We start from the raw sequence: 21,243 nt of genomic DNA, 5'->3' as shown, positions 1-21,243 counted from the left end.
ACACCAGCGATGAAGTGCGGAGAAATTCCTCTGTCGCGGGGTTTCCCGTTTTCCCCGGATTCGCATTACTCATCCGATTGTCTGTGCCTTGATTGGCTGATTGGATAGAGTCAAGATCGAGATTCTATTTATATAGATGCTTGTAGTTCCTGATGAGTATGTTATATCTCTTCCTATTCAACTTCAGTATACGTAAATTCAGCAGCCAATTCCCTTTCAACGAGAAATCAGACCCTGCACAGTCGAACGCAGCCAATCCTTCCCAGCAAGCAAAGACTGTACGAATTGAAGTCTTTGCTCTGGGTTCTTATACAGGAATCTAAAGCCTGCGAGGAGAACTACAAGCACAGAGGCCTTGATGGCCCTCCTGACAACCTGCAGCACACGACCTCGTCTCGTGAGCTTAGCAGACCAATGCGACCACACAGGGAACGTGCAACGCAGCCAATAATGAATCTGAGTAAATCTGTACGAATTGTTAGTTTGTGTCCACAGGCGCAACAGCCAAGCTACTTACGGATATGTGCTTGAGTTCCATCCATCAGCAGTGATATACCAACTGGAGCAGACCCCACGACGGAATACAGTCTTCTGCAATTCATCCTGTACTTGACGAGTCCACTCCCGCTCAGCCTCTTCCTTCACTTCGTACGAGCTAACCCGACCATTAAGAATGGGCTTGATAAACTTCAGTGAGTAGTTTACGGCATTCTCTGTGGCGAAGATAACACTGGTATGACCCGTAGCTGTATTCGGACCGAAGAGCATAAAGAAGTTCGGGAAGTGATCCATCGCGATACCCTGGTAAGCTTGCGCTCCTCCACGTTCTGCCCAAACATCTTCCATATTCTTGTTATCCTTACCGATGACCTTGAGCGGATGAAGCCATTGATTTGTCTCGAAGCCGTTGGCCATGATGATGACGTCGGCCGGGACTTCTCTCACCTCATCTGCGGCTTCGGTTTGATTGGGTGGATAATAGCGACCTGGGCCGAGGGTTACGCTCTTTGCGTTAATTCTTGTCAGAGGCTGAGTAGTAAGCTCTACATTGGGAGCATTGAGACTGCGATACCAAGTCCCATCGATGATGCGTCTCTTACAACCGAGGCTGTAGTTTGGAGTTAGGATCTCGTGATATTCCTTTGGTGCGAGCTGGCGCATGTTATTAAGGAACTTCTTTTCCAAGCGTGGTCGCATAATTCGAGCATATGTGGTGTTGCTGAATATGTCGTAGAAGTTTTTTTCGAGCATCACGAATAGTGTGTTGCGTAGGAACTTTGCGAACCCGGGAACGTAGGTTGACAGCGTCGGTGTCCAATTCTCATACAGCTCGAGTTGCCGACCAGGTAGCAGATCGGGTTGCACCCATGGCGGCGTCCGCATGATCTGGGTGATGGATCGAACATTGGCTTCTGGCTTGGCCAGCTCGGGAATTACCTGGGCGGCACTGCAGCCCGCGCCAAACATGATAACATCTTTGTTCTGGAGATCGATCTCGTCGTTCCACCGGGCTGTGTGCATGATTTCACCTTCGAAGTTCTCAAAGCCGGGGATATCTGTTGGCAGATTCTTGGGCTCCACCAAACCTCCAACGCCGCTAACAACAACCTTTGCTCGGACAATCTCTGTCTCGACGTAGACACGGTGCTCACCATCTTGGGCTACCAGACGGTCTCGTTCATGCTGAGCTAGATCGCCGGTCCCAGGAACAAGATGTGAGATAGTAACCTCCCATTCTTCGTCCGCCTCAATCCACCGAAGTTCCTTAACATCGGTGTTAAATTGTATCTTATCCACAATCTGATATTTCTCGCAGACTTCAGCCATATACTGTGCAAGCTCTGGGCCTGCAGGATGCAAAGTAGACCAGTCCATCTTCGGCGCAAACGAGAATGAGTAGAAAGCGGCCGGACTATAAACATTAGAAAACACACCCGTCGAGAAATGATATAATGAACACTCACATATCGCAAGCAGCTCCTGGATATCTGTTAATCCACCAGGTACCTCCAATTCCCGACTGCCTCTCAAAGATCCGGAACTGATCTGTCTTCAGAACCTCTTTGAGCCGACAGCCCATGGCCACTCCCGATTCACCGGCGCCTACAATGAGGACAGGATAGTAGGTATGCGCATCTTTGCCATATGCATGACGCTTATGGATTCGAGAAAGTGAAGACATATTGTAGAGGTAAGGATAAATAATTGGGTCTGGTTCAATATGTGAATATGCAGCTCGGATGATCGACAGGGTCAATAGTCGATGTGGTATTCAGCAGGTAACACAACATGAGCTATGCAACGTCCGAAGCCCAAGTGCAGAGTCAGATATTAAGAATAAAGAAGGTTCAAATGTGCAAGACGTCAGCTCAGCTCTCCACGTTCGTGTGTTAGTGAGGGGATCCTTGGCAACCTCGGCAACGCCGTTCGGTTTCATGCTTGTGTAAATTGGCGATCAGTCTAGCTGGGTTTAACATTAGTGTTCAAATCATGCATAGCTGACAGCGTGCGTAAGTAGATGTAGATGTCCCGAATCCAACATCGAGGTATGTAGAGCTCCGGGCTCCACCCCCAGACTTCTCCTGTCAACCTCCGGAATGAGACAGCCATGGCCAACCCCCAGAGTCTGGAGACTCTCACACATCCTCCCTAAAATAACACACTCTCGCAGTTTCTCCATATCACCAGCGCAACAATATCGACCTCTCGAAACCCTCGAAAATGCCACTCTCGAAACCTTCCAGCAGAAATGCTTCCACCCAGAAAGGCCCGCGATCCTCCCACGCGCCGAATTCCAAGAACTCCCAGCATTGAAACACTGGTTCAGATCTAGTCAGCATGAACCAGATACAAAAGAAAATGTCCACATCGCCAGCTTGAACGTGGGATATCTCCAAAAGCACGGCGCGGACGCGTTTGTCCCACTCGAACTCACCGAATCGCTCGACTCAAATCCCCAAAGCGACGCGCCAGGAGCACAGACAACTAGCTTCCGACAATTCCACGCTCCACTCACCCTCTTTCTGGACTGGATGCGCATGGCAGAATCAACCCCGCAATTAACGCGCCTGTACCTAGCCCAATGTCAACTCCTCGATCTCCCACCAATCCTCAGAGCCGACTTTCCCACGCCGGATCTGGTGTCGCGCGCCGGGAAGGGTGATGTCTATGATACGAACGTGTGGATTGGACATCCGCCCACTTATACCCCGCTGCATCGAGATCCGAATCCTAATTTGTTTGTCCAGTTGGCCGGACAGAAAGTCGTGAGGCTACTCGCACCGGCCGATGGACAGGTTGTTTTTGGGGGCTGTGAGAAGGCAGCTTGGGAAGAGTGGGGATCGGGAGGCTGCTGCTATTCGAGGTGAGGAGATGATGCAAGGGAGGGAAAGGGTTTTGCTTGATGAGACGGTTTGGGGAAGTCCTGTTTCTGCTGGCGGAGATTGGAATGGAGTTGGGTTTGAGGCGAGACTTGGGGTTGGGGATGGGTTGTTTATTCCCAAGGGGTGGTGGCATAGTATTAAGGGTGTTGGGGAGGGTGTGACGGCTTCGGTAAGTGCTCTTTCTTTTCGGTGTCGAGGTGGATTGCTGATGGTTTCTAGGTCAATTGGTGGTTCCGGTAGCTTGATGGCCCTCTAGCGTTTGTTTGACCATGTACAAATATGTAAAATCGATATATTGGGGATTATTGCTACAACACGTGCAGACCGTATGATCATTCAGCTTGTCTTGATACATCACAAATACTGCTTCAACCACTCATCCTCAGCCAGCTCCTTGGCAGTGCTACGCTTGCTCAGGTCCCACTGCAGCATACTCCTTATAGGCGCAAAGACGTCTTTTTCTTTTCTCCCTCGGGATGAGTCTTCTCTCTCTTCCAACGGTACCAGATCTTGCACTGGCATACCAGTACAAAACACTCCTACAGGTACCGCAATGATTAGCACTCCACAAAACAGTCATCAATTGAATCCCAACATACCCTGGTCTGAAAAGAACCGATGACTATCCTTGCCTTGCGCGGCGACTCAACAAGAGTAATCATCTCGGCGAGATGAGCTCTCTTTCGAAATTCCTTATGTTCTGGATCGTGACTAGTAAATCATACATCCCACATTCATATATCAACGCTGTACGTGTACGGAATTTTGAGAATCACCTCAGGTGCACGTTATGCATCGGGTTGAATATCCCCCTCAACATCTTCGCCGTTAATTACCGTCGCGCTAGGATCGGACGGAGGTCTTTTGAATGTGGACATTTGAGATTCCGAGACCAGTAGATTGTTCTACCGTCAACTTCTTTCCTTGGAATTTGATATTCGACCTTTTGTTTCTCGATGTCTTTGAAAATGGAGTCACTGCCGACATCGAACATGTATGCAGATAATCCAATGCCTAGAACACTTGCTCGAGCACGACTGCCAGGGCTTGAGGAGGAAGCTTCTGGATCGGGTCGCGATGTAGGCAGCCTCAACACTTTCAAATAAAGCAGGATGTATGAAACATCTATGTTTAGCATTGGGGCCATCAACATCAACTGAATCGTGTAATGTTCTGATAGACTGGCGGCCATGGTGATTCTTCGACTCTCGCTCGTGCGGTTGTAGATTTCAAGTTCATTGTTCAACTGCTTGTCGAGCTCTTTCAATTTGATGAACATCTTGAGGGAGACATTTTGTTTGACTTGCAGTCTCCGGGATTATGAGTTAGTATACTTATTTCCATTCATAAGTAGCAGAAATATGGGAAATCAGCTTACCTCATATCACGCGCAAGCCATATAGTCGAACAACTTCCGAATCCTAACTTTCCCACGATTTGGTATCGATCTGGGATGATTTCCCTTATCTGTGTTGGATAGTAATGGGCGGCTACATAGCCTGTGATTGTTTCCTCCTCAATTAGGTCACTTGAAGGTATATGATAGAAAACTGGGCTTGAAGTGTTGAGAGGTCTCCACGATGGCCCAATTTGACGTATTGGTCGTATGAGAGAGGGCAACATGGTTGGCTGTGTAGCTGTGCGTTGGAAGTGACAATGAGGCTGAGAATGCAGGGGATATGTGCCAGGTGATCTTGAATAACATTCAAAATTACTACAGGTGAATACTATATTTTACGGTTAAAACTTGCCATAAATGTGGTATAAATCCTTAGTCTACAGTATAGAAATGACTCGGTGACTATAGAGTGGATGGAGCTCGGAAAGTTCCATGTGGATTCGGTTCCCGAGTCTCCGCAATCTTTACTTTTCTCACCACCGAACGACATGCAAGTATCAACAGTCTACCGCGCTGCTCTCCTCCAACTCTCCGTCAATCCCCTATTCGCGCGCGCATCGACCTCGTCTCTCATCGTCACCTCCCAAACACAAAGCACCCGCCTGTACAGCATCCTCTTCCCCCAGTGCCCACCAACCTACAAACCATCCTACACAAGCCCGGCCTCCCAGATCCGCACAATGAGCGACTTCACATCCCCCGACTCAGCCTCTATGGCCAACACCCCGGCACAGAGTTCATCCACAGACCAATCCAAATCCCAATCGGAACCCATCAGAGTTCCAGAACAAATGTACCTGCCAGAAAGCGCATCCACAGAGAACGCCCAAGGCTCCAACTCAGGCGGAATAAAACTCGATATGAGCACCGGCGGAACGGAAATGAAACTAGACCATTTGGGACCGATGGTCGTTAACACCGATGGAACATTATCGCAGATCGGAAACTGGCAACAGATGAGCGAGATCGAGCAAAAGAATACGCTGCGCATTATCAGCAAGCGGAATAAGTCGCGGCTGGCGGCTTTGAAGGCCAAGGAGGAGGCAAATGGAAATGCAAACGTCCCTGAAAATGCATAAGAGTCCAGTGAAAGCGGAAACCAACTTGGTATGACCACCGGTGGAAACCAGACGAAGTTGAACAATTTAGGGAAGACGTTAACGCAGATGGGACATCGTCGCAGATTGAGAATTGGCAGCATAGCGGTATTAAACTACCGTGCTAAATAGCGAAACGGTTAGAACTACCAAGTCTCAAGTCTTGAATATATTTTTTCTTGGCTTCAATTCTCTACATACGAATCAAGAACAGAATCAAAACCATGCAAACACGCCAGGATTTCATTCGAAGATCTTGTACATCCACTTGTGAACGATAGTCCTAGGAAACTGTCAGCAACGCATTCCATAGAAATCCTAAACCAGGATACTCACTTAGGCGGTTCAATAACGAAATCCCTGGTGTACTCCTCGATTTCCACAACACCGCTCACCAGGTCAACTTCTTCAGGCTTGAGGAACTTGGTCTTATGGAAGAATTTCCACCCGAAGTACAGAATGGGAAAAACGCCGATCATGGTGTAAGAGAAGAGAAATGTTGGGATGGACCAGTTCCCTGGCAGAAAGACGGTGTACCCGCCTACAAAGGCCATGATCGTTGTGCAAGTGCAGGCAACGTAAGCGATGTAGGGTTGCCACCAGCTGCGGTAGGGGAGGGAGTCTCTCGAAATGCCCTGTGCTTCCAGGGCTTTCTTGAAGCGGATGTAGGTGAAAGTTACGACGGAGAAATTGATGAGTTGGGAGGCCGTTACCTGTGATCTATCATTAGATGGGAGAGACAAGGTTGGGAATATTGGTTGGCGTACCAAGTTAACAAACCAGTTCAGCACAACAGCAGCACTGTTGGAAACCTGCAAGAAACTGAGCAGCGCAATGACGAGGACAATGGCAACACAGTAGATAGGCACACCCCGACTCGTACACTTGGTCAGAAACTTAGGGGCCTTGCCTTCCAAAGCCAACCCATAGAGACTGCGGCTGGCACAGTACATGTAACTATTGCCAGCACTAAACGAAGCCGTAAGAACAACAGCATTGACAATATCTGGCAAAACAGGAATCTTCAACCGATCCATCGAAATGACATACGGCGAAGCCGCAGCACCCGGCTGATCATTATCAAATGCATCAGCCATAGTCTTATCATTGTATGGCACAAGAATACCAATACAAAGAACACCCAACACGAAGAAAGCCGTAAGACGGTAGAAAACACCATTGAACGCCTTTGGCAGGACTTTGCGGGGGTTGATTGTCTCACCCGCGGCCATGGATACATAGTCTGGACCGGCGATGGTGAAACTGGCTGCAATGAGGGCTGACAGCACGCCGAGGAATCGGCCTGTATCGCCTGTTTTGTAGTACTCGGCGAAGGCGCCTGGCTCGTTCCAGTATCTGAAGCCGAACCTGTCGCCCAGCGGGTTGCCTCCAAGCATGACGATAAATGTGTAGAAGATCAGTCCTGTGCTGAGGAGGACTTTGCCGAGGGAGAGCCAGAATTCGGCTTCGCCGTACCATTTTACTGCGAAGAGGTTTAGAGCTCTGGTTACTTGTCAGTTGGATTGTGTCATGGCGAATGATAGATGATTAATGAGGGGGAAACGAACCCGTAGAGGACTAAGACGATGACATTCATTGCTGCGACTGGGATGATGTTTGTCCAGTATCGGATGATCAGACTGACGGCGACGATCTCGAACGGGACCAATGCAGCTTCGAAGATGAAGAAGTTGTATCCAGCTGCGACGCCCAATGCCTCGTCGACATATCGGCCGGCAAATCGGATGAAAGGTGAGGAGATAGGTAGGTATGTGACCATTTCGGCCAAGCCTAGAAGTATAGTGAGTATGAGTATCTACAGATCTAGCAAGATTGGGGGGATATTGGAGCAATTAGGCGATCGATGCAAGGGCATCAAACCAATGGCGCATTTGGAATATGGTTTGATATACGGCTGGATGCATGGGAAGAGCTGCTGGAACGATGCAAAGGGCTTGAGGGGTTCGTACAAACGGTGATAATGAGAATCACACAACTCCTAGAGAATAGTATAAGATTTCACGGGTCCAAGACGGTGCAAAAAAAGCGAATCAGGACTGCTTGGGTTCAAGGCTTTCCGACTTGTTGCGTGGGCTTATGGCTAATGGCGGGTTGGTCATTTCTCATACTGTTTGACACGGCTATTTCTTGGCCTAACAGTTTTACATCCTGGAGTCTGGAGAATGATTGATGTGTATGTTGGTAGAGCTCTCTTTGTGTTTGTTCTTCTCTTTCTTCTTGATGCATTGGCGGTTGGCATTCACATCCCCGTACTTACTGTAAACATGAAACTTGTGTCCGAGGAACAACGGGAAAACCCAAGTCGAAGTCGAGAACCCAAAACAGTCAACTGAATGATTCAACGGGAATGACACTCACCAAAGACTAAATCCAATAAACAAACTGGCAGGACCAGCGGTACGCAGATTGGAACCAATCTGAACGTATAGCGCCGTACCAATTGTACCTCCAATACCGATCAATTGCACATGACGAGGCTTGAGCTTGCGATGGGTGTGGTCATGCGACGACTTCATAGAGCCACTACCGACAGAATGCGCGCGATTATCCAATGAGTCCTTTTCAATGATTTCAGTCTTGTCGAAGAACTTGGCCGATTTCGACTCGGGATCGGCGACGTGGGCAGGCTCCGCGCTCTGGATGGCAGCGGCGGTGGGCGTGTGCGAGACATGCTCCTGATCTGAATGCATGTTGGCGGTGATACTGTCACCTAGAAAGAGCGAGACAGGTGCATAAATATGCAAGGACGGATTAGAGATAGGAACGAAAGCAAGAAAGATTAACCGAGAGGAATGATTGAAAAAATTTTTGCCCAGGTAAGTAGTATTTTCCTGGAAAATCTCTCAAGTTCAATCGGCATAGTCCGAACTAGACAGTCACGGCAAATCACACACATCCCCCGGGCCTCGTCGTGGGTCCCCCACTTGGAGGGGCAAGGGGTTGACTTGGTCGCATTGGGTGCTGCACTGCATCTTGATTCTAATCGGCATCGGTGACCACGATTTGAGTTCCTATCAAGTTTGCTGCAAGTGCGATCCCTGGAGATATGCTTATGGCTTATGGATTATGTCGTGGGACAGGGGAGGGATATAAGTCTTCTCGTGAGCCGTGTGGAGACAAGGGATGTTGCCGAGGTCCACGGAAGATGGAGACCTCCGACTATGGAGTCGACCCAGTGTATACATTCTGGAGACATAGCATGAGAAGTACAAGTAAACTACCTAACAGTCAATCATTCAAGCATATCAAACGCCACATTCCGTCCGAAGCTGAAATATGTTCTGGGCTCAGTGGACGGGCTGATCCCTATCTTGGGAGTCCTTGCTTTCTGTGCTCTCATTCGATGGCCTGCGTTCTGACTCTTTGCCCAACCAACTAGGTGGGAAGAAACTATCGTTGTCTTCGAAATAGAGGTGGTGGATCACATCAGAGTCTGTGGAGTCCCGACGTTGGCCCGGATCAGTTTGTGTGATAGGCCTGTCAGAGCTCGGGGGAGAGTTGGAGAATGTCTTGATAGTATTCATTTTGGTGGATCTTGAAAGGGTGGCAAAATTCACAAAGTTGATGTGAACGTTGACATTGACGTTTGACGTTGTATGAAGTTCTATGCACTCGCCACAGTCATCTGACATTACTTGGATGCTTGCAGTCGCCTTCTCTATACGTCATGAGGGGATCTTCTGTTTCGAAGCATTATTTCGAACTCTCCTGAAACTCTATATGATAGCCAATTGTTTCTCTAACTAGATGGGGTAAAAAAGAGAAGTCGGGCACGTGAGGACTAGGTATGTATCAATACTCCTGAACAAGCAGTCGGATGCGAATCAAGTGATAAACTGAGGGTGTATCACTGGCCAGAAAGTCTCGAATATAGAGAGAACAGGTCGATCTTATATGGAAGGGTAAAAGAATAGCCTGAAAGTACAGGACATATCTAGAGACCTTCCAACAAATTTGTAGCATAAACACAAAGCCAACATCCGAATATGTCGAAACAAAATCCCCAACAGATAACATATCAATATTGTAGATCTAACATGAACATAGACAGCATAGCTAGTAACTCCATACCCCATTTCCCGATCAATCAGCGAGCCGACAGTAAGCAAATCCTAACCTCGGGAAACCCCGCCAAACCCCAACCTCTTCACCTTTTCTTTCGAACACACGCCACAATGACTGAAGAGAAACAAACTAAGCGCTTTGAGCCCAAGGTGCCCGTCCAGCTCGATCCGCCAAAGGATGACCCTATTTCCGTCGAGGAACTGGCCAAATGCGACGGTATGGCATTGCCCCTCACGATACTTCCCCGCCAATCCAAACAGCGATAATCAACAGCGACGACCAATGCTGTCAATTCTAGTGTCTGAAGAGTTGACTGACTCTGCAAACAGGTTCCGATCCTAGCCGTCCGACTCTGGTCGCTATCAAGGGTGTTGTGTTCGATGTGACCCGGAACTCCGCTTATGGACAGTCTGGTCAATATCGCGGTAAGTGTTCTGTTCTGGGGATTGTGTTGTTCGTCAATTAAAGCACACCACTAACACATATTTTCTTTCTATGTAGTCTTTGTTGGCAAGGACGCCTCCCGCGCACTCGCTTGCTCCTCTCTCAAACCCGAAGATTGTGTCCCCGAATGGTATGATTTGGCCGACAAGGAGAAGACCACACTGAACGAGTGGTTCACCTTCTTCAGCAAGCGGTATAACATCGTCGGCAAGGTCGAGGGCGCAAAGAACACCTAAAATGATAGAAGTAGTATTGATTTGCCATCTACGTTTTAGATACGTGGAATGGATCGAGTGTACGAAATACATATACCCAGTGCAACGGACTCAGTCAATCATTTTTGAAATCACAAATGCTTTTCATTTTTGGAATGGTGGTATCGCGTAGGTACAACGGTTCTTCCCTCTGGGATAAATAATGCCTATACAGTAAAACAAATAAAATCACACAAGCTTCCTTCATTTTCCCTTACGGGACTTGCGCTGCATGCGCTTCTTCGAGATGATGCGGTTACGCTTGGCGATCTTGTTCTCTTCTTCATCGTCGTTGTCGTCGGCATCCTTTGCATTGCCACCCTTGCCATCCTTTTCTTTACCGCGGCTGTCGGAGCGCTTCCTCTTCTTGCTGTTCTTGTCTGAGTCCTTTCCTTCATCGGCGTCGTCAGACTTCTTGGGCTTCGGCTCGCGGGACTTAGCCTGCAGCTCATTACGGCGCTTGACGACCTGCGCGTTCTCAATGGCGAACTCGACCACAAGACGCTTCTTCTTGTCCTTGTCCTCGTTCTGCGCGGATTCAGGCACCTGGATAGCGTGGCAGTTCAACCAGCGCAGACCCATGAGCGCGTGTCGGTGAGTGAAGTACTCGATGAATCCGTATCCACGACTGCGGCCACCACCGCTCTTCTCGGATACCTTGGTACCCTCGCGGGTTTCAAAAACGACCTTAGCCTGGCGGACGATACCCATCTTCTTCTGCTTGCGCAGCTGCTCAAGTTCCTTCATAGTATCGCGGGAGCGCTGTTGCTCTTCTCTTGAGAGGGGCTGGCGGACGCCCTTCTTGACGTCCTTGGCGAAGTTGACGACGGACTCACGAGCAAGCTGCTTCAAGTCCTTGGAATTGATGTGACGGGGGATGTTACGGATGGCGAGACGGGTCAAACTGAGGTGGAGAGCGGGGTTCTTCTTGATGAAGGTCTCACGCTGCTTGAAGCTTTCCTCGCGCATCTTGACTTCGGAGGGGGAGAGTTTCTTGTACAGCGGGGAGTTGGTGGCGATTGTACCTTCGCCAAGCAGGTAGAGGCGGCGCTTGTCAGTGTCGCGAACTAGACGGCGGGATACACCCTCCTCTTCCAGCTTTGCGGCTTGGCCCTTGCTGACGGCACGGGCGACTTGGAGGACTCGGCCTTCAAGGGTGTAGCGTCCGCTGGGATCGTTATTCTCGTCTTGGAGGACTGAGTGCTTCATAGCAGTATTGGACTTGGGCTTGTCCTTGTTCGGGGCCATGACATCGTTTGCTCGAGGGGCTTCGCGGATACATGTGTTTGCGTCGTCGACCTTCCAGAAGCATACGAAGCCAGTGCCACGAGGGCGCTCGGTTTCGTGGTCCAGGACCACACGTGCGTACCGTAGGGGTCCAAATTGGGCGAAGTGTTCGTAGAGAGAATCGTCTGTAGCGGTGAAGGGCAGGTTGCGGAGGAATATGGTAGAGTTGTTGCGGTCGTCGTCCTTGTCTTCTGCGTCTTCGTCCAACTCGTCCAACTCATCCAGATCGTTATCCTCTTCATCATCGTCTGATCCGTCGGAGGAAGTCTCGTCGTCTGAGGGCTCTTCCAAGTGACCATCAGCATCTTCCATCTCGACATCTTCCTTCTCTTCTTTCGGTTCTTCCTCCTCATCCTCCTTCTTGGTAGTCTCCCACACATCCTTTTCAACAGCCCAATCAACAGCCAATGTACGGCCATCAATCTCCTTTCCGTTAACATTCTGCAGCGCCTTCTCGGCGTTCTTCTTGCCGCGCAGAATGACAAAACCGAAACCAGCAAGCTTGCCGTTCTTCTTGGGAAGAGTAGCGTGCTTGACCTTTCCGAAGCTGCGGAACAAAACAGAGAGATCCTCGGGCTCCTTAATAGTCCACGGCAAGTTGCGAACAATCAGCTTAGGCGGTGCGCCCTGTCCTCTTTCCTCCTCACGCTTGTGCTTGGACTCGACGGACGCAGCGGTGGGAACACTGCGGCCAACCTTCTCATCAATCTCACGCTTACGGGATTCGGCGTAGTCGACACGAATGATCTTTCCATCGAACTTGGATCCGTCCAATTCCTTCAGAGCGCTTTCTGCATCCTCAAGATCGGCGAATGTGACGAAACCGAAGCCCTTCGATATCTTGGTCTTGGGATCGCTGACCACGACAGCATGCTTGATCACGTAGGATTGCGAGAAGTGTTCTGCGAGGCTTTCTGTTGTGGCCGAGACGGGTAGTGAGCGGACGAACAAAGTCCGCCTGGCTTGGGGTTGTGTTGGGACATCGGCGGTGGTTGTGGTGTCTTCAATTTTGACTTCAGCCTGCTCTGTGGTGCTTGCGCCCGAGAGACGGCGTTTCTTGTGTGATTCAACCATAATGTGTTGGTTGCGACTGAACTTTTTTTCTTTGGTGAAAGAAGAATCAAAAAAATTGGCGGCAGAAAATTAGGAAGGCTTGACCAGGCGGTGTGGATTCACGGTCCGATAAGGATAGCTTTATCAACTCGCCATTTAGTACACTGCCATTACCAACACTGTGTTGCTGAGATGGACCCAACAGACAGCACCTTGCCTTCTAGGCATTCTGGCTCGCCAGCTCCAGGTGCAGCCAGACAGAAAGTTCAGCAGCCTAAACCACAAGCCCTTGCAACCAGACCTGGCACTTCCGCGATCCTTGTATCCACGCGACAAAAGGGCAATCCGATTCTGACACACATCAAGCTTCTACCGTGGGAATATGCCGATATTCCCGCTGACTATGTAGTCGGCACCACGACATGCGCACTCTTCTTATCGTTGAAATATCACCGCCTACACCCAGAATACATTTACTCCCGGGTAAAACAACTAGCCGGCAAATACAACCTCCGCCTCGTCCTTGTTATGGTTGACATTCCGAATCACGAGGATATTCTCCGCGAATTATCCAAAACATCTATCATCAATAACCTTACATTGATATTATGCTGGTCAGCCCCAGAAGCCGCCCACTATCTAGAACTCTTCAAGTCCTCGGAGAACGCACAGCCGACGGCAATCCGAACTCAACAAGCGCAATCGTATAAAGAATCTCTTGTGGAATTTGTCACGGTACCAAGAAGTATCAACAAGTCCGATGCAGCCAGTCTGATCTCCACCTTTGGGAGCTTGCAGAATGCAATCAATGCGCAGCCGGAGCAAATCAGTGCTGTGCCAGGATGGGGAGAGAAGAAGGTCCAGCAATGGTGCAATGCAGTTCGAGAAGACTTTCGAGTCGAGAGTACGAAGAAGTCTTCTGCTCCTGCCAAACCAACTCGACCAGCACCGGCTTCGGCCCCGGCACCAGTCGATGATACACCTGATCATGATATAGACGAGGATGAGGAGGAAGCCATTCTTCGTGCGGTAATGGCCGAAAGTAGGAAAACTGCTGCCGAGGACGGAAAGTCCGGCGATGCTCGTCCGCCTGATGCGCAACCTGAAGAGATGAGTGAAGGCATTACGGCTGCGCTTGCGAGGCTTAGAGATAATGCTGGTTGAGAGCTGAAACCATGGTCTCGGCTGTTCTTAATCGCCAAAGCGCTCCTATATCTCAGTGGGAGCCTCCTCGCTGAACGACAAGCTTGTTGTGCCACACATCCGCGCCATCTTGCTCCAGCTGAACAGACCTGTCGTTTTTGGACCAAGTTGGCTACTGGAAGTAGTCAATGCGCAATATGCTTTAGACGCGTGACCCAGCGCTATTTCTGCAGGATCTCGAGTGTCTGTTTTCAAGAACTGTACTTGGCTCGGCTAATGATTCCATTGATGGCAGTGTGTGAACACTTATAGTCCATGTTGTATATGCTTATGTACATTTCCCGTGAACTACGAGAACAACCTGACTGTCGCCAAAACAAGGAGAAGATGACCCAAAATCACGCCCAAAAACCCGCCTTCAATAAGGCCAATTGGTGCCAAGCTCTGGACGTTACCAAGCGACAGTCGCCCCTTGTTGGAATTTTTCGTGTGGTCTTCCTTGCCTGTTTGCTTTCCAAGCTTGGGGACCCATTCCATTGCGAAGCGTGCTCGATCCTTTCGTTCAACGAGTCCGTCATACATCAGTGATCGAAATCCCTAAAAGATCAGCGATTATCGACTGAAGTATGGTTGAATGCCTGCTCACCTTGACAACAAGCGCATCTAAGAATGGAAACATGCGCTGAGCCCAAGCCAACTCAATAGAAAGGAGACATTGTCCCGCAAAGATAACATAGTAAAAATATCCTGGCCTCCCAAGACCTAGTTGATCACATAGCTCATGTCCATTGATCCACCGACTGCCTGCTTCAATAAATGACCGAGAGATATAGAATGGCCAAGGAAGATTGGACACGCATTCCATGAAGTTGTGCGCAACAGTGTTTGAGGTATCAGTCACCTTCAACTCATGCACATACAAACTCTCCATAAGCTTTCTTGCTTTCTCGGTGTCTTCAAAATATGAATGTGGCGTCCCAAGAAGGTACGCAATGTATTTAAACAGCGCAACATAGTCCTCTTTCTCTTGCTTGGTTGGGAAGACTCCAAGTCGCGGTAGTTGCATCCACATCTGACTGCAAGAGAATGTGCTAATTGAATGAATTGAATCGAGAGTATTGAGCGGGAGACCAAAGCGCTGCATGTCATAGTATTTCGGGTGCTCGGCGGCTACCTTTCTCATCCGTTGTCGGACTGAAGCATGAAGCAGTCTCACACGAATTGTCGCAATATGGGCACTTCCTCCAGGTTGAATTGCGGGTAGGCTATCAGTGACTTGAACGAGCCACTGGAAAGTTTCTAGCAGCCGCTTTAATAACTTCATGGTTGAAAACCCTCCAGTCCGAACAAGGACTTCAACAACGCGGACAGATGCCTGGACAAGCCATCAATTCAATATTCGAAACATTCAATTTGGAATGTACTTACGGAATTCTCAGCGACAAAACCCTGCAAACCAAACCCAAGCAAATTCGCCAATGCATAGCGAGAGAAATACTTCTGGCCCCGTTCTATCTGGTTCCAGTCAACCCAGTCAGGGACGGCGTGAGTCTGACCCCAGAACTGACGTAGGACTTCATCATCGTCATGATGTTCTTGGAGGGTGGCATAGATATCACGGCTAGGTGGCTTGTCTCCTTGTGCTTTGGCTTTCTCATGAATGGCTCTCTCTATCGCTTGAAGACTTTCAAGTGCTGCATCGCCTAGTTGGTCAGATTCGAACTGCAACGGGTCTGTCTGCTCTCTAGGCAGGTGCTCTTCGGTCCAGGTAAATGAATAGCCCCATTTTCTGACTTTGCTTCCGGGCTGAGTGGTATCGGACATGGTGAGCTGAGAGGGAGAGGTGATTCTCAGTTGCCGAAGTGATTCCTAAAACGATGGAGGGGTAGGAACAGGAGGAAGTCAGACCGTGTGGTGGCCTTGCGTAAGCACTAAATTATATGCAGAAAAGATATCAAAGAAAAGGGGTATTGTCTACGATCCCATGCATACATATACTGCAACAATGACCGGCAGTCTTTTGACACCACCACCACCTTTATATCATCTGATTGGTTCACACGAGGCACTCAAAAAGATGAGCAAAAAAGAGGTGAAGAAAAAAGTGAAATAAGAGAAGCCTAGGAGGGGCTCAAATAATCAATGAAAATTACACTTAAAGCGAGGACTGCGTCTAAAAATAGTAGAATACTTCATAGCACTGTCAGCAGATTGACGGCCCTTGTTGTAGTAGCTGTTTACCAAGACATGGCTTAAAATGGACACAGACAAAACTCAGAAAAGAATAATCACGCTACTTGGCGTTAATGACATGAACTGCCATCGGTTCAATCAAATTTTGGACTTATATGGCCTTTCTAAGATTGTCTTACTGTAATGTCTCCTATTTCGGTTTGAGACGAAACTTTATCTACGGGAATTCGCCTAACATGGGAAGCCTAAAAAGCCGATAAGAGGATTCTATCAATGGACAGTCATGCATTCTGGTTATCTGTATTGGAAAATGGTATGATCGACAAGGTCGTGCAACAATAAGGCAGATTATTTGGAATTCACAACCTTGTGACAATTGAACACAAGACGATATGTTGAACCTGGCTGATAGATTGCCAAGTTTTTTGTTAGAATTTGCGACTTGGCGTCAGCTTTGCATGCTAGTGTCTCTTAGCATGGGGTGATTTCGCGTGTGGAAATTTGATCTGATCATCCTGCGTGCAATACTCGAGGAGTGACTATAATACCAGTGGGACACACCATTTCAATTGTATTGGGTGAAATAGGGAAGATATCAAGAAATCGTGGATCTGGAATTGTATATTCGATTTTGATGTAATGAATTAACTTTATGAGCCGGGAGCTTGCAAATCCAAGGCCAATGAGGCCGGATAAGGCCTCCAGCATCATTGAGATCCTTTTCTCCCTGAACTAGTGGATCCACTTCTTCCCCTATAGATTGCTACTATTTGACACCGTCTTTTGCCGCGTTGGGAAATGTAACAGCCCAAAAATAGACGCGATCTTATCTCAGAGAGCAGGCGTATCTAGTACTGACATCTTCCTGATACTTTCTTCACTCACATCGCGCACATCACGCACACGATACCACCACCTTGTTCCAAAATTTCCTTGGATACAATCTCAACAATGGGAAATATCTTGCAGAAAGAGGCCACCCCTCCATCCGTGCCTGCTGGACCTGACGAAGAACAAGGCTCATGTATTACTGTTCGCTTACAAGATCTGTTCGTCCTGTTCCTTTCCGAGAAGCCAATTGTCAATCAACACTATGCCAAGGTTCGCAAGGAATCCGAAGCATGGATCTCAAAGTGGGTTGGGCTTGTTGGGAATCATGGATGAGTCTAATGACTTAGCAGGCAGTGTTCCTTCAATGAGCAGATGAGCCGAATTATAACCAAAACGAACTTTTCGTACTTCATCTCTATTTCAGTGCCATATGCCAACCCAGAAGAGCTGCGGACATGTTGCGATTGGGGGAACTGGGTGAGTGTGGTGCAAGTTCATATGGTACCAGAGAGACTGATTGTGTATTTAGGTCTTTCCTTTTGATGACAGTCAGTTTGCTCATGCAATGTATGACTTTGTTTTTTCGATGTCTAACATATGTTTCAGAGTTTGACAACGGCAGTCTTCGGGATAATCCGGTTGAGAGCCAGAAAATAATTGACTGTCTTCTATTTCGCATGAAGGAAGGTAATGAACTTAGCCAAGAATTTGAGAAAGATCCTCTCTTGCAGGTGCACAATTCAGTTTGGGAACGAATATTTAGGGTATGTACAATATTAGTACGAACCTTATGAGCGGACACTAATTTGTACCGTCGTGCCGATCAGAACTCGCCTCGAGGTAAGAAAACAGCTACTATAATACTAGTCCATTTTGGCACTGACTATCAAACCTTCGATCCCTTTCATAGGTGTACAGCGTCGATTTGCCAAAGCTATGGCTGAATATGCCCATGGTACTATCAGCCAAGTGAAAAATACCGCTCTGAACGAGCATCCGTCGCTAGAAGAGGTTCTCGCTTTGCGTAGAGAGTCCGCAGGTGTATCCCCATTATTCTCATTGGTCGAGTTAGTACATCCGAATAAAACCAGGGCATGTCTTGATAACAGTTCAACACAGATATGCACACCGACTCGATCTACCTGATGAAGTTTTTGAATGCCACAGCATAAAGGAGATAAACCGCATTGGTGTTGACTTTGTTGTGCTGTGAGCATAGCCGCTTTTTTTCTTTGCCTCTGATGAAATTGCTAATGATCAAGCAAGGCAAAATGACATTCTATCCTACTGCAAAGAAGAGGTATCCATCTATAATCCAGCCATCATCTTGTTTGGAGCTAATGGTTCGATTCAGAAAGAGGGAGTCGAGCACAATATGGTTGCAGTCTGCCGAAATTCTGGGATGCGGGCACAAGAAGCATTTGACTGCATCGGCGGCATGCTAACTATTCGTTACCGTGATTGGTACCTAGCGTTGGCAGATCTCCCCAGTTGGGGACGTGATATTGATGCCGAAGTCCAGAAATACATTCGTGGGGTGCGAAATGTAGTCCAGGCTAATCTTCATTGGAGGTATTTACTCTTTCTTTGACTCAAATGCCTGCTAGACTGATCATGATATTAGCTTCAGCTCGGGCAGATACTTTGGTGATGCAGTGGAGGAAGTGAGGAGAACCATGATGGTGAAAGTCCAGGAACGAAGTGCAGATAAGCCAGAAGCAGGCAAGTAGGCTCTTGTCTTTGGAGGCAGTTGGCACAGGTGACTACTGCTACTATTTGTTTTGATTGTATTTGGAATAGACAGTATAGATAATTGAATTCCTCTATGAATTTTTCAAGAGAGATAGAGGAAATCAGACAGATATTGAGTAGGCTATATGATATCTTGCGCTGTTGTACTCAAAGAAGTCTCGAAAAACAATACTACTTTCCGTTGTATATTTCGCGCTGGTCTCAACTTCGAGCTTGATATATCGCTATAAGAATTGTTAACCACTTTTCGTGGTTTCTGATTTGACGATAATGATTGCCTCTGCTCCACTCTGACCCGGTGGGCTAATTCCGGTGGGATGGATATACTTTACATCCTTCTCTTCGTTGGGGCAAATTTTCTCTTCAGCCCTCGAACGATTCTCGAGTAGTAAAGACAAGATGCCGCAGTTCCAATGCCAGGTCCCTGGCTGTACTTCCAGCTACCGTCGGAAAGAGCATCTCCGACGCCACGAAATGCAACATCGTGGAAGTCACCTGCGTACCTGTCCAACTTGTGGCCGCGTTTTTTCTCGCAGGTAGAGTGCCCTATGGTCTCATATTTGTGTTATCATTTGATGATAGATATGTATACAGTGACAGTCTTCGACGCCATATTCGTGGCAACCATGATGACCCCGGACGGTCTCTCACTCGCGCCACTCAAGCCTGCACGAGATGTCGTATGATGAAAACACGATGTCAGGGAGGCTCACCGTGTACAGAGTGTTCCTCAAGGGGACATTTGTGCATGTTTGACGATCCGGCCTTCCCCGACATCGAGCCTCCTCAACCAGATCCCGAGGAAGTTGAGAAGTATAGCGGAGATAACCCAATCAATACTTCGAACGAAAAGTCTGGACGAGTTGAACATTATGTACATCTTTACTTTGCACACTTTCATCCGCACTGGCCATTCCTACATCGATCTACCTTTAGTGTTCCCGATGAGCCCCCTTTGTTGCTTCAGGCAGTCTTAATGATCGGTCTCTGGGTCAGTGGGAATCCCGAGGCGCAACAAGGCGCCCGGGACCTACACAGTAAGTTGGGACAGGCAATTTCGGCACAGCGGGTAAGTGCTGAGGTGTTCGTTCTGACGAGAAACATGTCTAATTGATTTTTGACTTTCAGGGCAATTGGGAACGATTGGTAGAAGAAGAGCAAGATAAGGAACCTTCAGTCGGCCTGACCTCACGATGGCCGATAGCAACATACCAAGGCATTCTTCTCTACATAATCTTCTCGTTGTTGGCTTCGAGACCGGTCGGTCTTGGACTTAATCTTGGCTTGATCTTGAATGACTCTGATCGTCAAATCCTTTCCGCTCTGAACACAACCTGTCTGCGAAACAACATCTTCTATTACCCTAATATGCTGACAAGGTACCGGAACGTGGAGTCATTTAGTACCTGCATGTGGGTCGGGGTTGAAGAGATCAAACGGTTAGGCTTGGCTTTGTACAAAGTCTCTCGACTTTGCGGGTCGGGAGAGTATGATGAGGCCCATAGCCGAGGCTTGTGTCTCTCCGATCTACAGTTTCCCATGCCAGACAAAAAGAGCCTCTGGGAAGCTGGCTCAAATGCGGAGCTGTCTCGACTTCTTTTGATATATTCCAGAAGAGGAGACAAATCGGACGATCCCAGAGGCACGGATTGGTTTTCACACAGTGGGATGATATTAGAAATTGATGGATTGGTGGAATTGACATAATGAGTGACTTGTAGCATGGAGGGAACTAGTTATGCTTCATCATACATGTATCCAGATCACTACAATATAGCTATCTGCTGTGGCGGTCGCTATGTGGGTAATGGAGACACTGCCTTTCAAGGTAGACATAATTGCGTTTGGTATTCGAAGAAACCTGATAGATTATTCAATTGATGTTATAACATTGAAAAATAACGATGCATAGCGTAAAGCATTGGTGCTTTTACAGACTTATATAGGCCATTTTTGATATCTGGTTCTTGAGCCCACCGGGTAAGCCGATGACAAAACGTCACCCGGGTGTTAGCATCTTCATGAGCAGCCCCGATCCATCCATGGCATAGAGACATACAATCCATGAATGTTGGACATAATGCTATTGGGATATCCTTCCAAACTTTACTAATCATCCCACCATCCCACAGACCCATTACACAGGCCCATCCCACCCTCTATAATTCGGCTTTCAAATCATCGGCATTTGCAACATCTCAGAACTATTTTGAGTTTGCTTTGTTTCATTCACTTCCTATATCATGATGCTTATACGAGCCAATGAACAGCATATTTTCCATCCGAATTCTATTTGGCCCCCGGGACAAATTCTTTGAGTG

At 48.0% G+C, this 21,243-nt stretch overlaps 13 protein-coding genes across 13 annotated transcripts; 6 read left to right on the top strand and 7 right to left on the bottom strand.

The window, feature by feature from the left end:
* Positions 1–216: 216 nt before the first annotated feature.
* On the bottom strand, positions 217–2,182 carry N7508_000737 (flavin-containing monooxygenase; the record flags this gene model as incomplete). Its single annotated transcript, XM_058458822.1, has 3 exons — positions 217–466; positions 518–1,912; positions 1,965–2,182. 3 exons carry the CDS (start codon positions 2,180–2,182, stop codon positions 217–219), a joined length of 1,863 nt encoding a protein of 620 aa, XP_058325044.1.
* Positions 2,183–2,597: 415 nt separating this feature from the next.
* On the top strand, positions 2,598–3,623 carry N7508_000736 (putative JmjC domain protein; the record flags this gene model as incomplete). The annotated part of the gene is made up of 3 exons (XM_058458821.1): positions 2,598–3,312; positions 3,365–3,552; positions 3,603–3,623. The coding sequence occupies 3 exons, from the start codon at positions 2,598–2,600 to the stop codon at positions 3,621–3,623; spliced, it is 924 nt and encodes a 307-aa protein (XP_058325043.1).
* Positions 3,624–3,737: 114 nt separating this feature from the next.
* Positions 3,738–4,203, bottom strand: N7508_000735 (protein kinase domain protein; the record flags this gene model as incomplete). The annotated part of the gene is made up of 3 exons (XM_058458820.1): positions 3,738–3,898; positions 4,000–4,094; positions 4,160–4,203. 3 exons carry the CDS (start codon positions 4,201–4,203, stop codon positions 3,738–3,740), a joined length of 300 nt encoding a protein of 99 aa, XP_058325042.1.
* A 12-nt stretch (positions 4,204–4,215) lies between these two features.
* Positions 4,216–5,006, bottom strand: N7508_000734 (uncharacterized protein; the record flags this gene model as incomplete). The annotated part of the gene is made up of 2 exons (XM_058458819.1): positions 4,216–4,693; positions 4,762–5,006. 2 exons carry the CDS (start codon positions 5,004–5,006, stop codon positions 4,216–4,218), a joined length of 723 nt encoding a protein of 240 aa, XP_058325041.1.
* A 264-nt stretch (positions 5,007–5,270) lies between these two features.
* N7508_000733 (uncharacterized protein) lies at positions 5,271–5,861 on the top strand (the record flags this gene model as incomplete). Its single annotated transcript, XM_058458818.1, has 1 exon — positions 5,271–5,861. One exon carries the CDS (start codon positions 5,271–5,273, stop codon positions 5,859–5,861), a length of 591 nt encoding a protein of 196 aa, XP_058325040.1.
* A 261-nt stretch (positions 5,862–6,122) lies between these two features.
* On the bottom strand, positions 6,123–8,590 carry N7508_000732 (putative general amino acid permease (Agp2); the record flags this gene model as incomplete). The annotated part of the gene is made up of 6 exons (XM_058458817.1): positions 6,123–6,162; positions 6,216–6,592; positions 6,647–7,382; positions 7,448–7,670; positions 8,158–8,229; positions 8,284–8,590. 6 exons carry the CDS (start codon positions 8,588–8,590, stop codon positions 6,123–6,125), a joined length of 1,755 nt encoding a protein of 584 aa, XP_058325039.1.
* Positions 8,591–9,187: 597 nt separating this feature from the next.
* N7508_000731 (uncharacterized protein) lies at positions 9,188–9,424 on the bottom strand (the record flags this gene model as incomplete). The annotated part of the gene is made up of 1 exon (XM_058458816.1): positions 9,188–9,424. The coding sequence occupies one exon, from the start codon at positions 9,422–9,424 to the stop codon at positions 9,188–9,190; it is 237 nt and encodes a 78-aa protein (XP_058325038.1).
* Positions 9,425–10,075: 651 nt separating this feature from the next.
* Positions 10,076–10,645, top strand: N7508_000730 (putative progesterone binding protein; the record flags this gene model as incomplete). The annotated part of the gene is made up of 3 exons (XM_058458815.1): positions 10,076–10,181; positions 10,295–10,390; positions 10,467–10,645. The coding sequence occupies 3 exons, from the start codon at positions 10,076–10,078 to the stop codon at positions 10,643–10,645; spliced, it is 381 nt and encodes a 126-aa protein (XP_058325037.1).
* A 222-nt stretch (positions 10,646–10,867) lies between these two features.
* Positions 10,868–13,024, bottom strand: N7508_000729 (mRNA-binding ribosome biosynthesis protein NOP4; the record flags this gene model as incomplete). The annotated part of the gene is made up of 1 exon (XM_058458814.1): positions 10,868–13,024. One exon carries the CDS (start codon positions 13,022–13,024, stop codon positions 10,868–10,870), a length of 2,157 nt encoding a protein of 718 aa, XP_058325036.1.
* A 171-nt stretch (positions 13,025–13,195) lies between these two features.
* N7508_000728 (DNA repair protein RAD10) lies at positions 13,196–14,167 on the top strand (the record flags this gene model as incomplete). The annotated part of the gene is made up of 1 exon (XM_058458813.1): positions 13,196–14,167. The coding sequence occupies one exon, from the start codon at positions 13,196–13,198 to the stop codon at positions 14,165–14,167; it is 972 nt and encodes a 323-aa protein (XP_058325035.1).
* A 327-nt stretch (positions 14,168–14,494) lies between these two features.
* On the bottom strand, positions 14,495–15,970 carry N7508_000727 (oxygenase MpaB family protein; the record flags this gene model as incomplete). The annotated part of the gene is made up of 3 exons (XM_058458812.1): positions 14,495–14,743; positions 14,793–15,521; positions 15,575–15,970. 3 exons carry the CDS (start codon positions 15,968–15,970, stop codon positions 14,495–14,497), a joined length of 1,374 nt encoding a protein of 457 aa, XP_058325034.1.
* Positions 15,971–17,290: 1,320 nt separating this feature from the next.
* On the top strand, positions 17,291–18,900 carry N7508_000726 (terpene synthase family protein; the record flags this gene model as incomplete). The annotated part of the gene is made up of 8 exons (XM_058458811.1): positions 17,291–17,472; positions 17,521–17,647; positions 17,700–17,718; positions 17,777–17,934; positions 18,038–18,237; positions 18,290–18,379; positions 18,437–18,742; positions 18,795–18,900. 8 exons carry the CDS (start codon positions 17,291–17,293, stop codon positions 18,898–18,900), a joined length of 1,188 nt encoding a protein of 395 aa, XP_058325033.1.
* Positions 18,901–19,321: 421 nt separating this feature from the next.
* Positions 19,322–20,629, top strand: N7508_000725 (uncharacterized protein; the record flags this gene model as incomplete). Its single annotated transcript, XM_058458810.1, has 3 exons — positions 19,322–19,458; positions 19,517–19,991; positions 20,051–20,629. The coding sequence occupies 3 exons, from the start codon at positions 19,322–19,324 to the stop codon at positions 20,627–20,629; spliced, it is 1,191 nt and encodes a 396-aa protein (XP_058325032.1).
* Positions 20,630–21,243: the final 614 nt, after the last annotated feature.

This window comes from Penicillium antarcticum (genome assembly GCF_028974205.1).
Source record: "Penicillium antarcticum strain IBT 31339 chromosome Unknown utg000001l_segment0_segment0, whole genome shotgun sequence".
In the NCBI taxonomy this organism is placed as follows: domain Eukaryota; kingdom Fungi; phylum Ascomycota; class Eurotiomycetes; order Eurotiales; family Aspergillaceae; genus Penicillium; species Penicillium antarcticum.
This window is presented reverse-complemented; position numbering and strand designations above follow the sequence as displayed.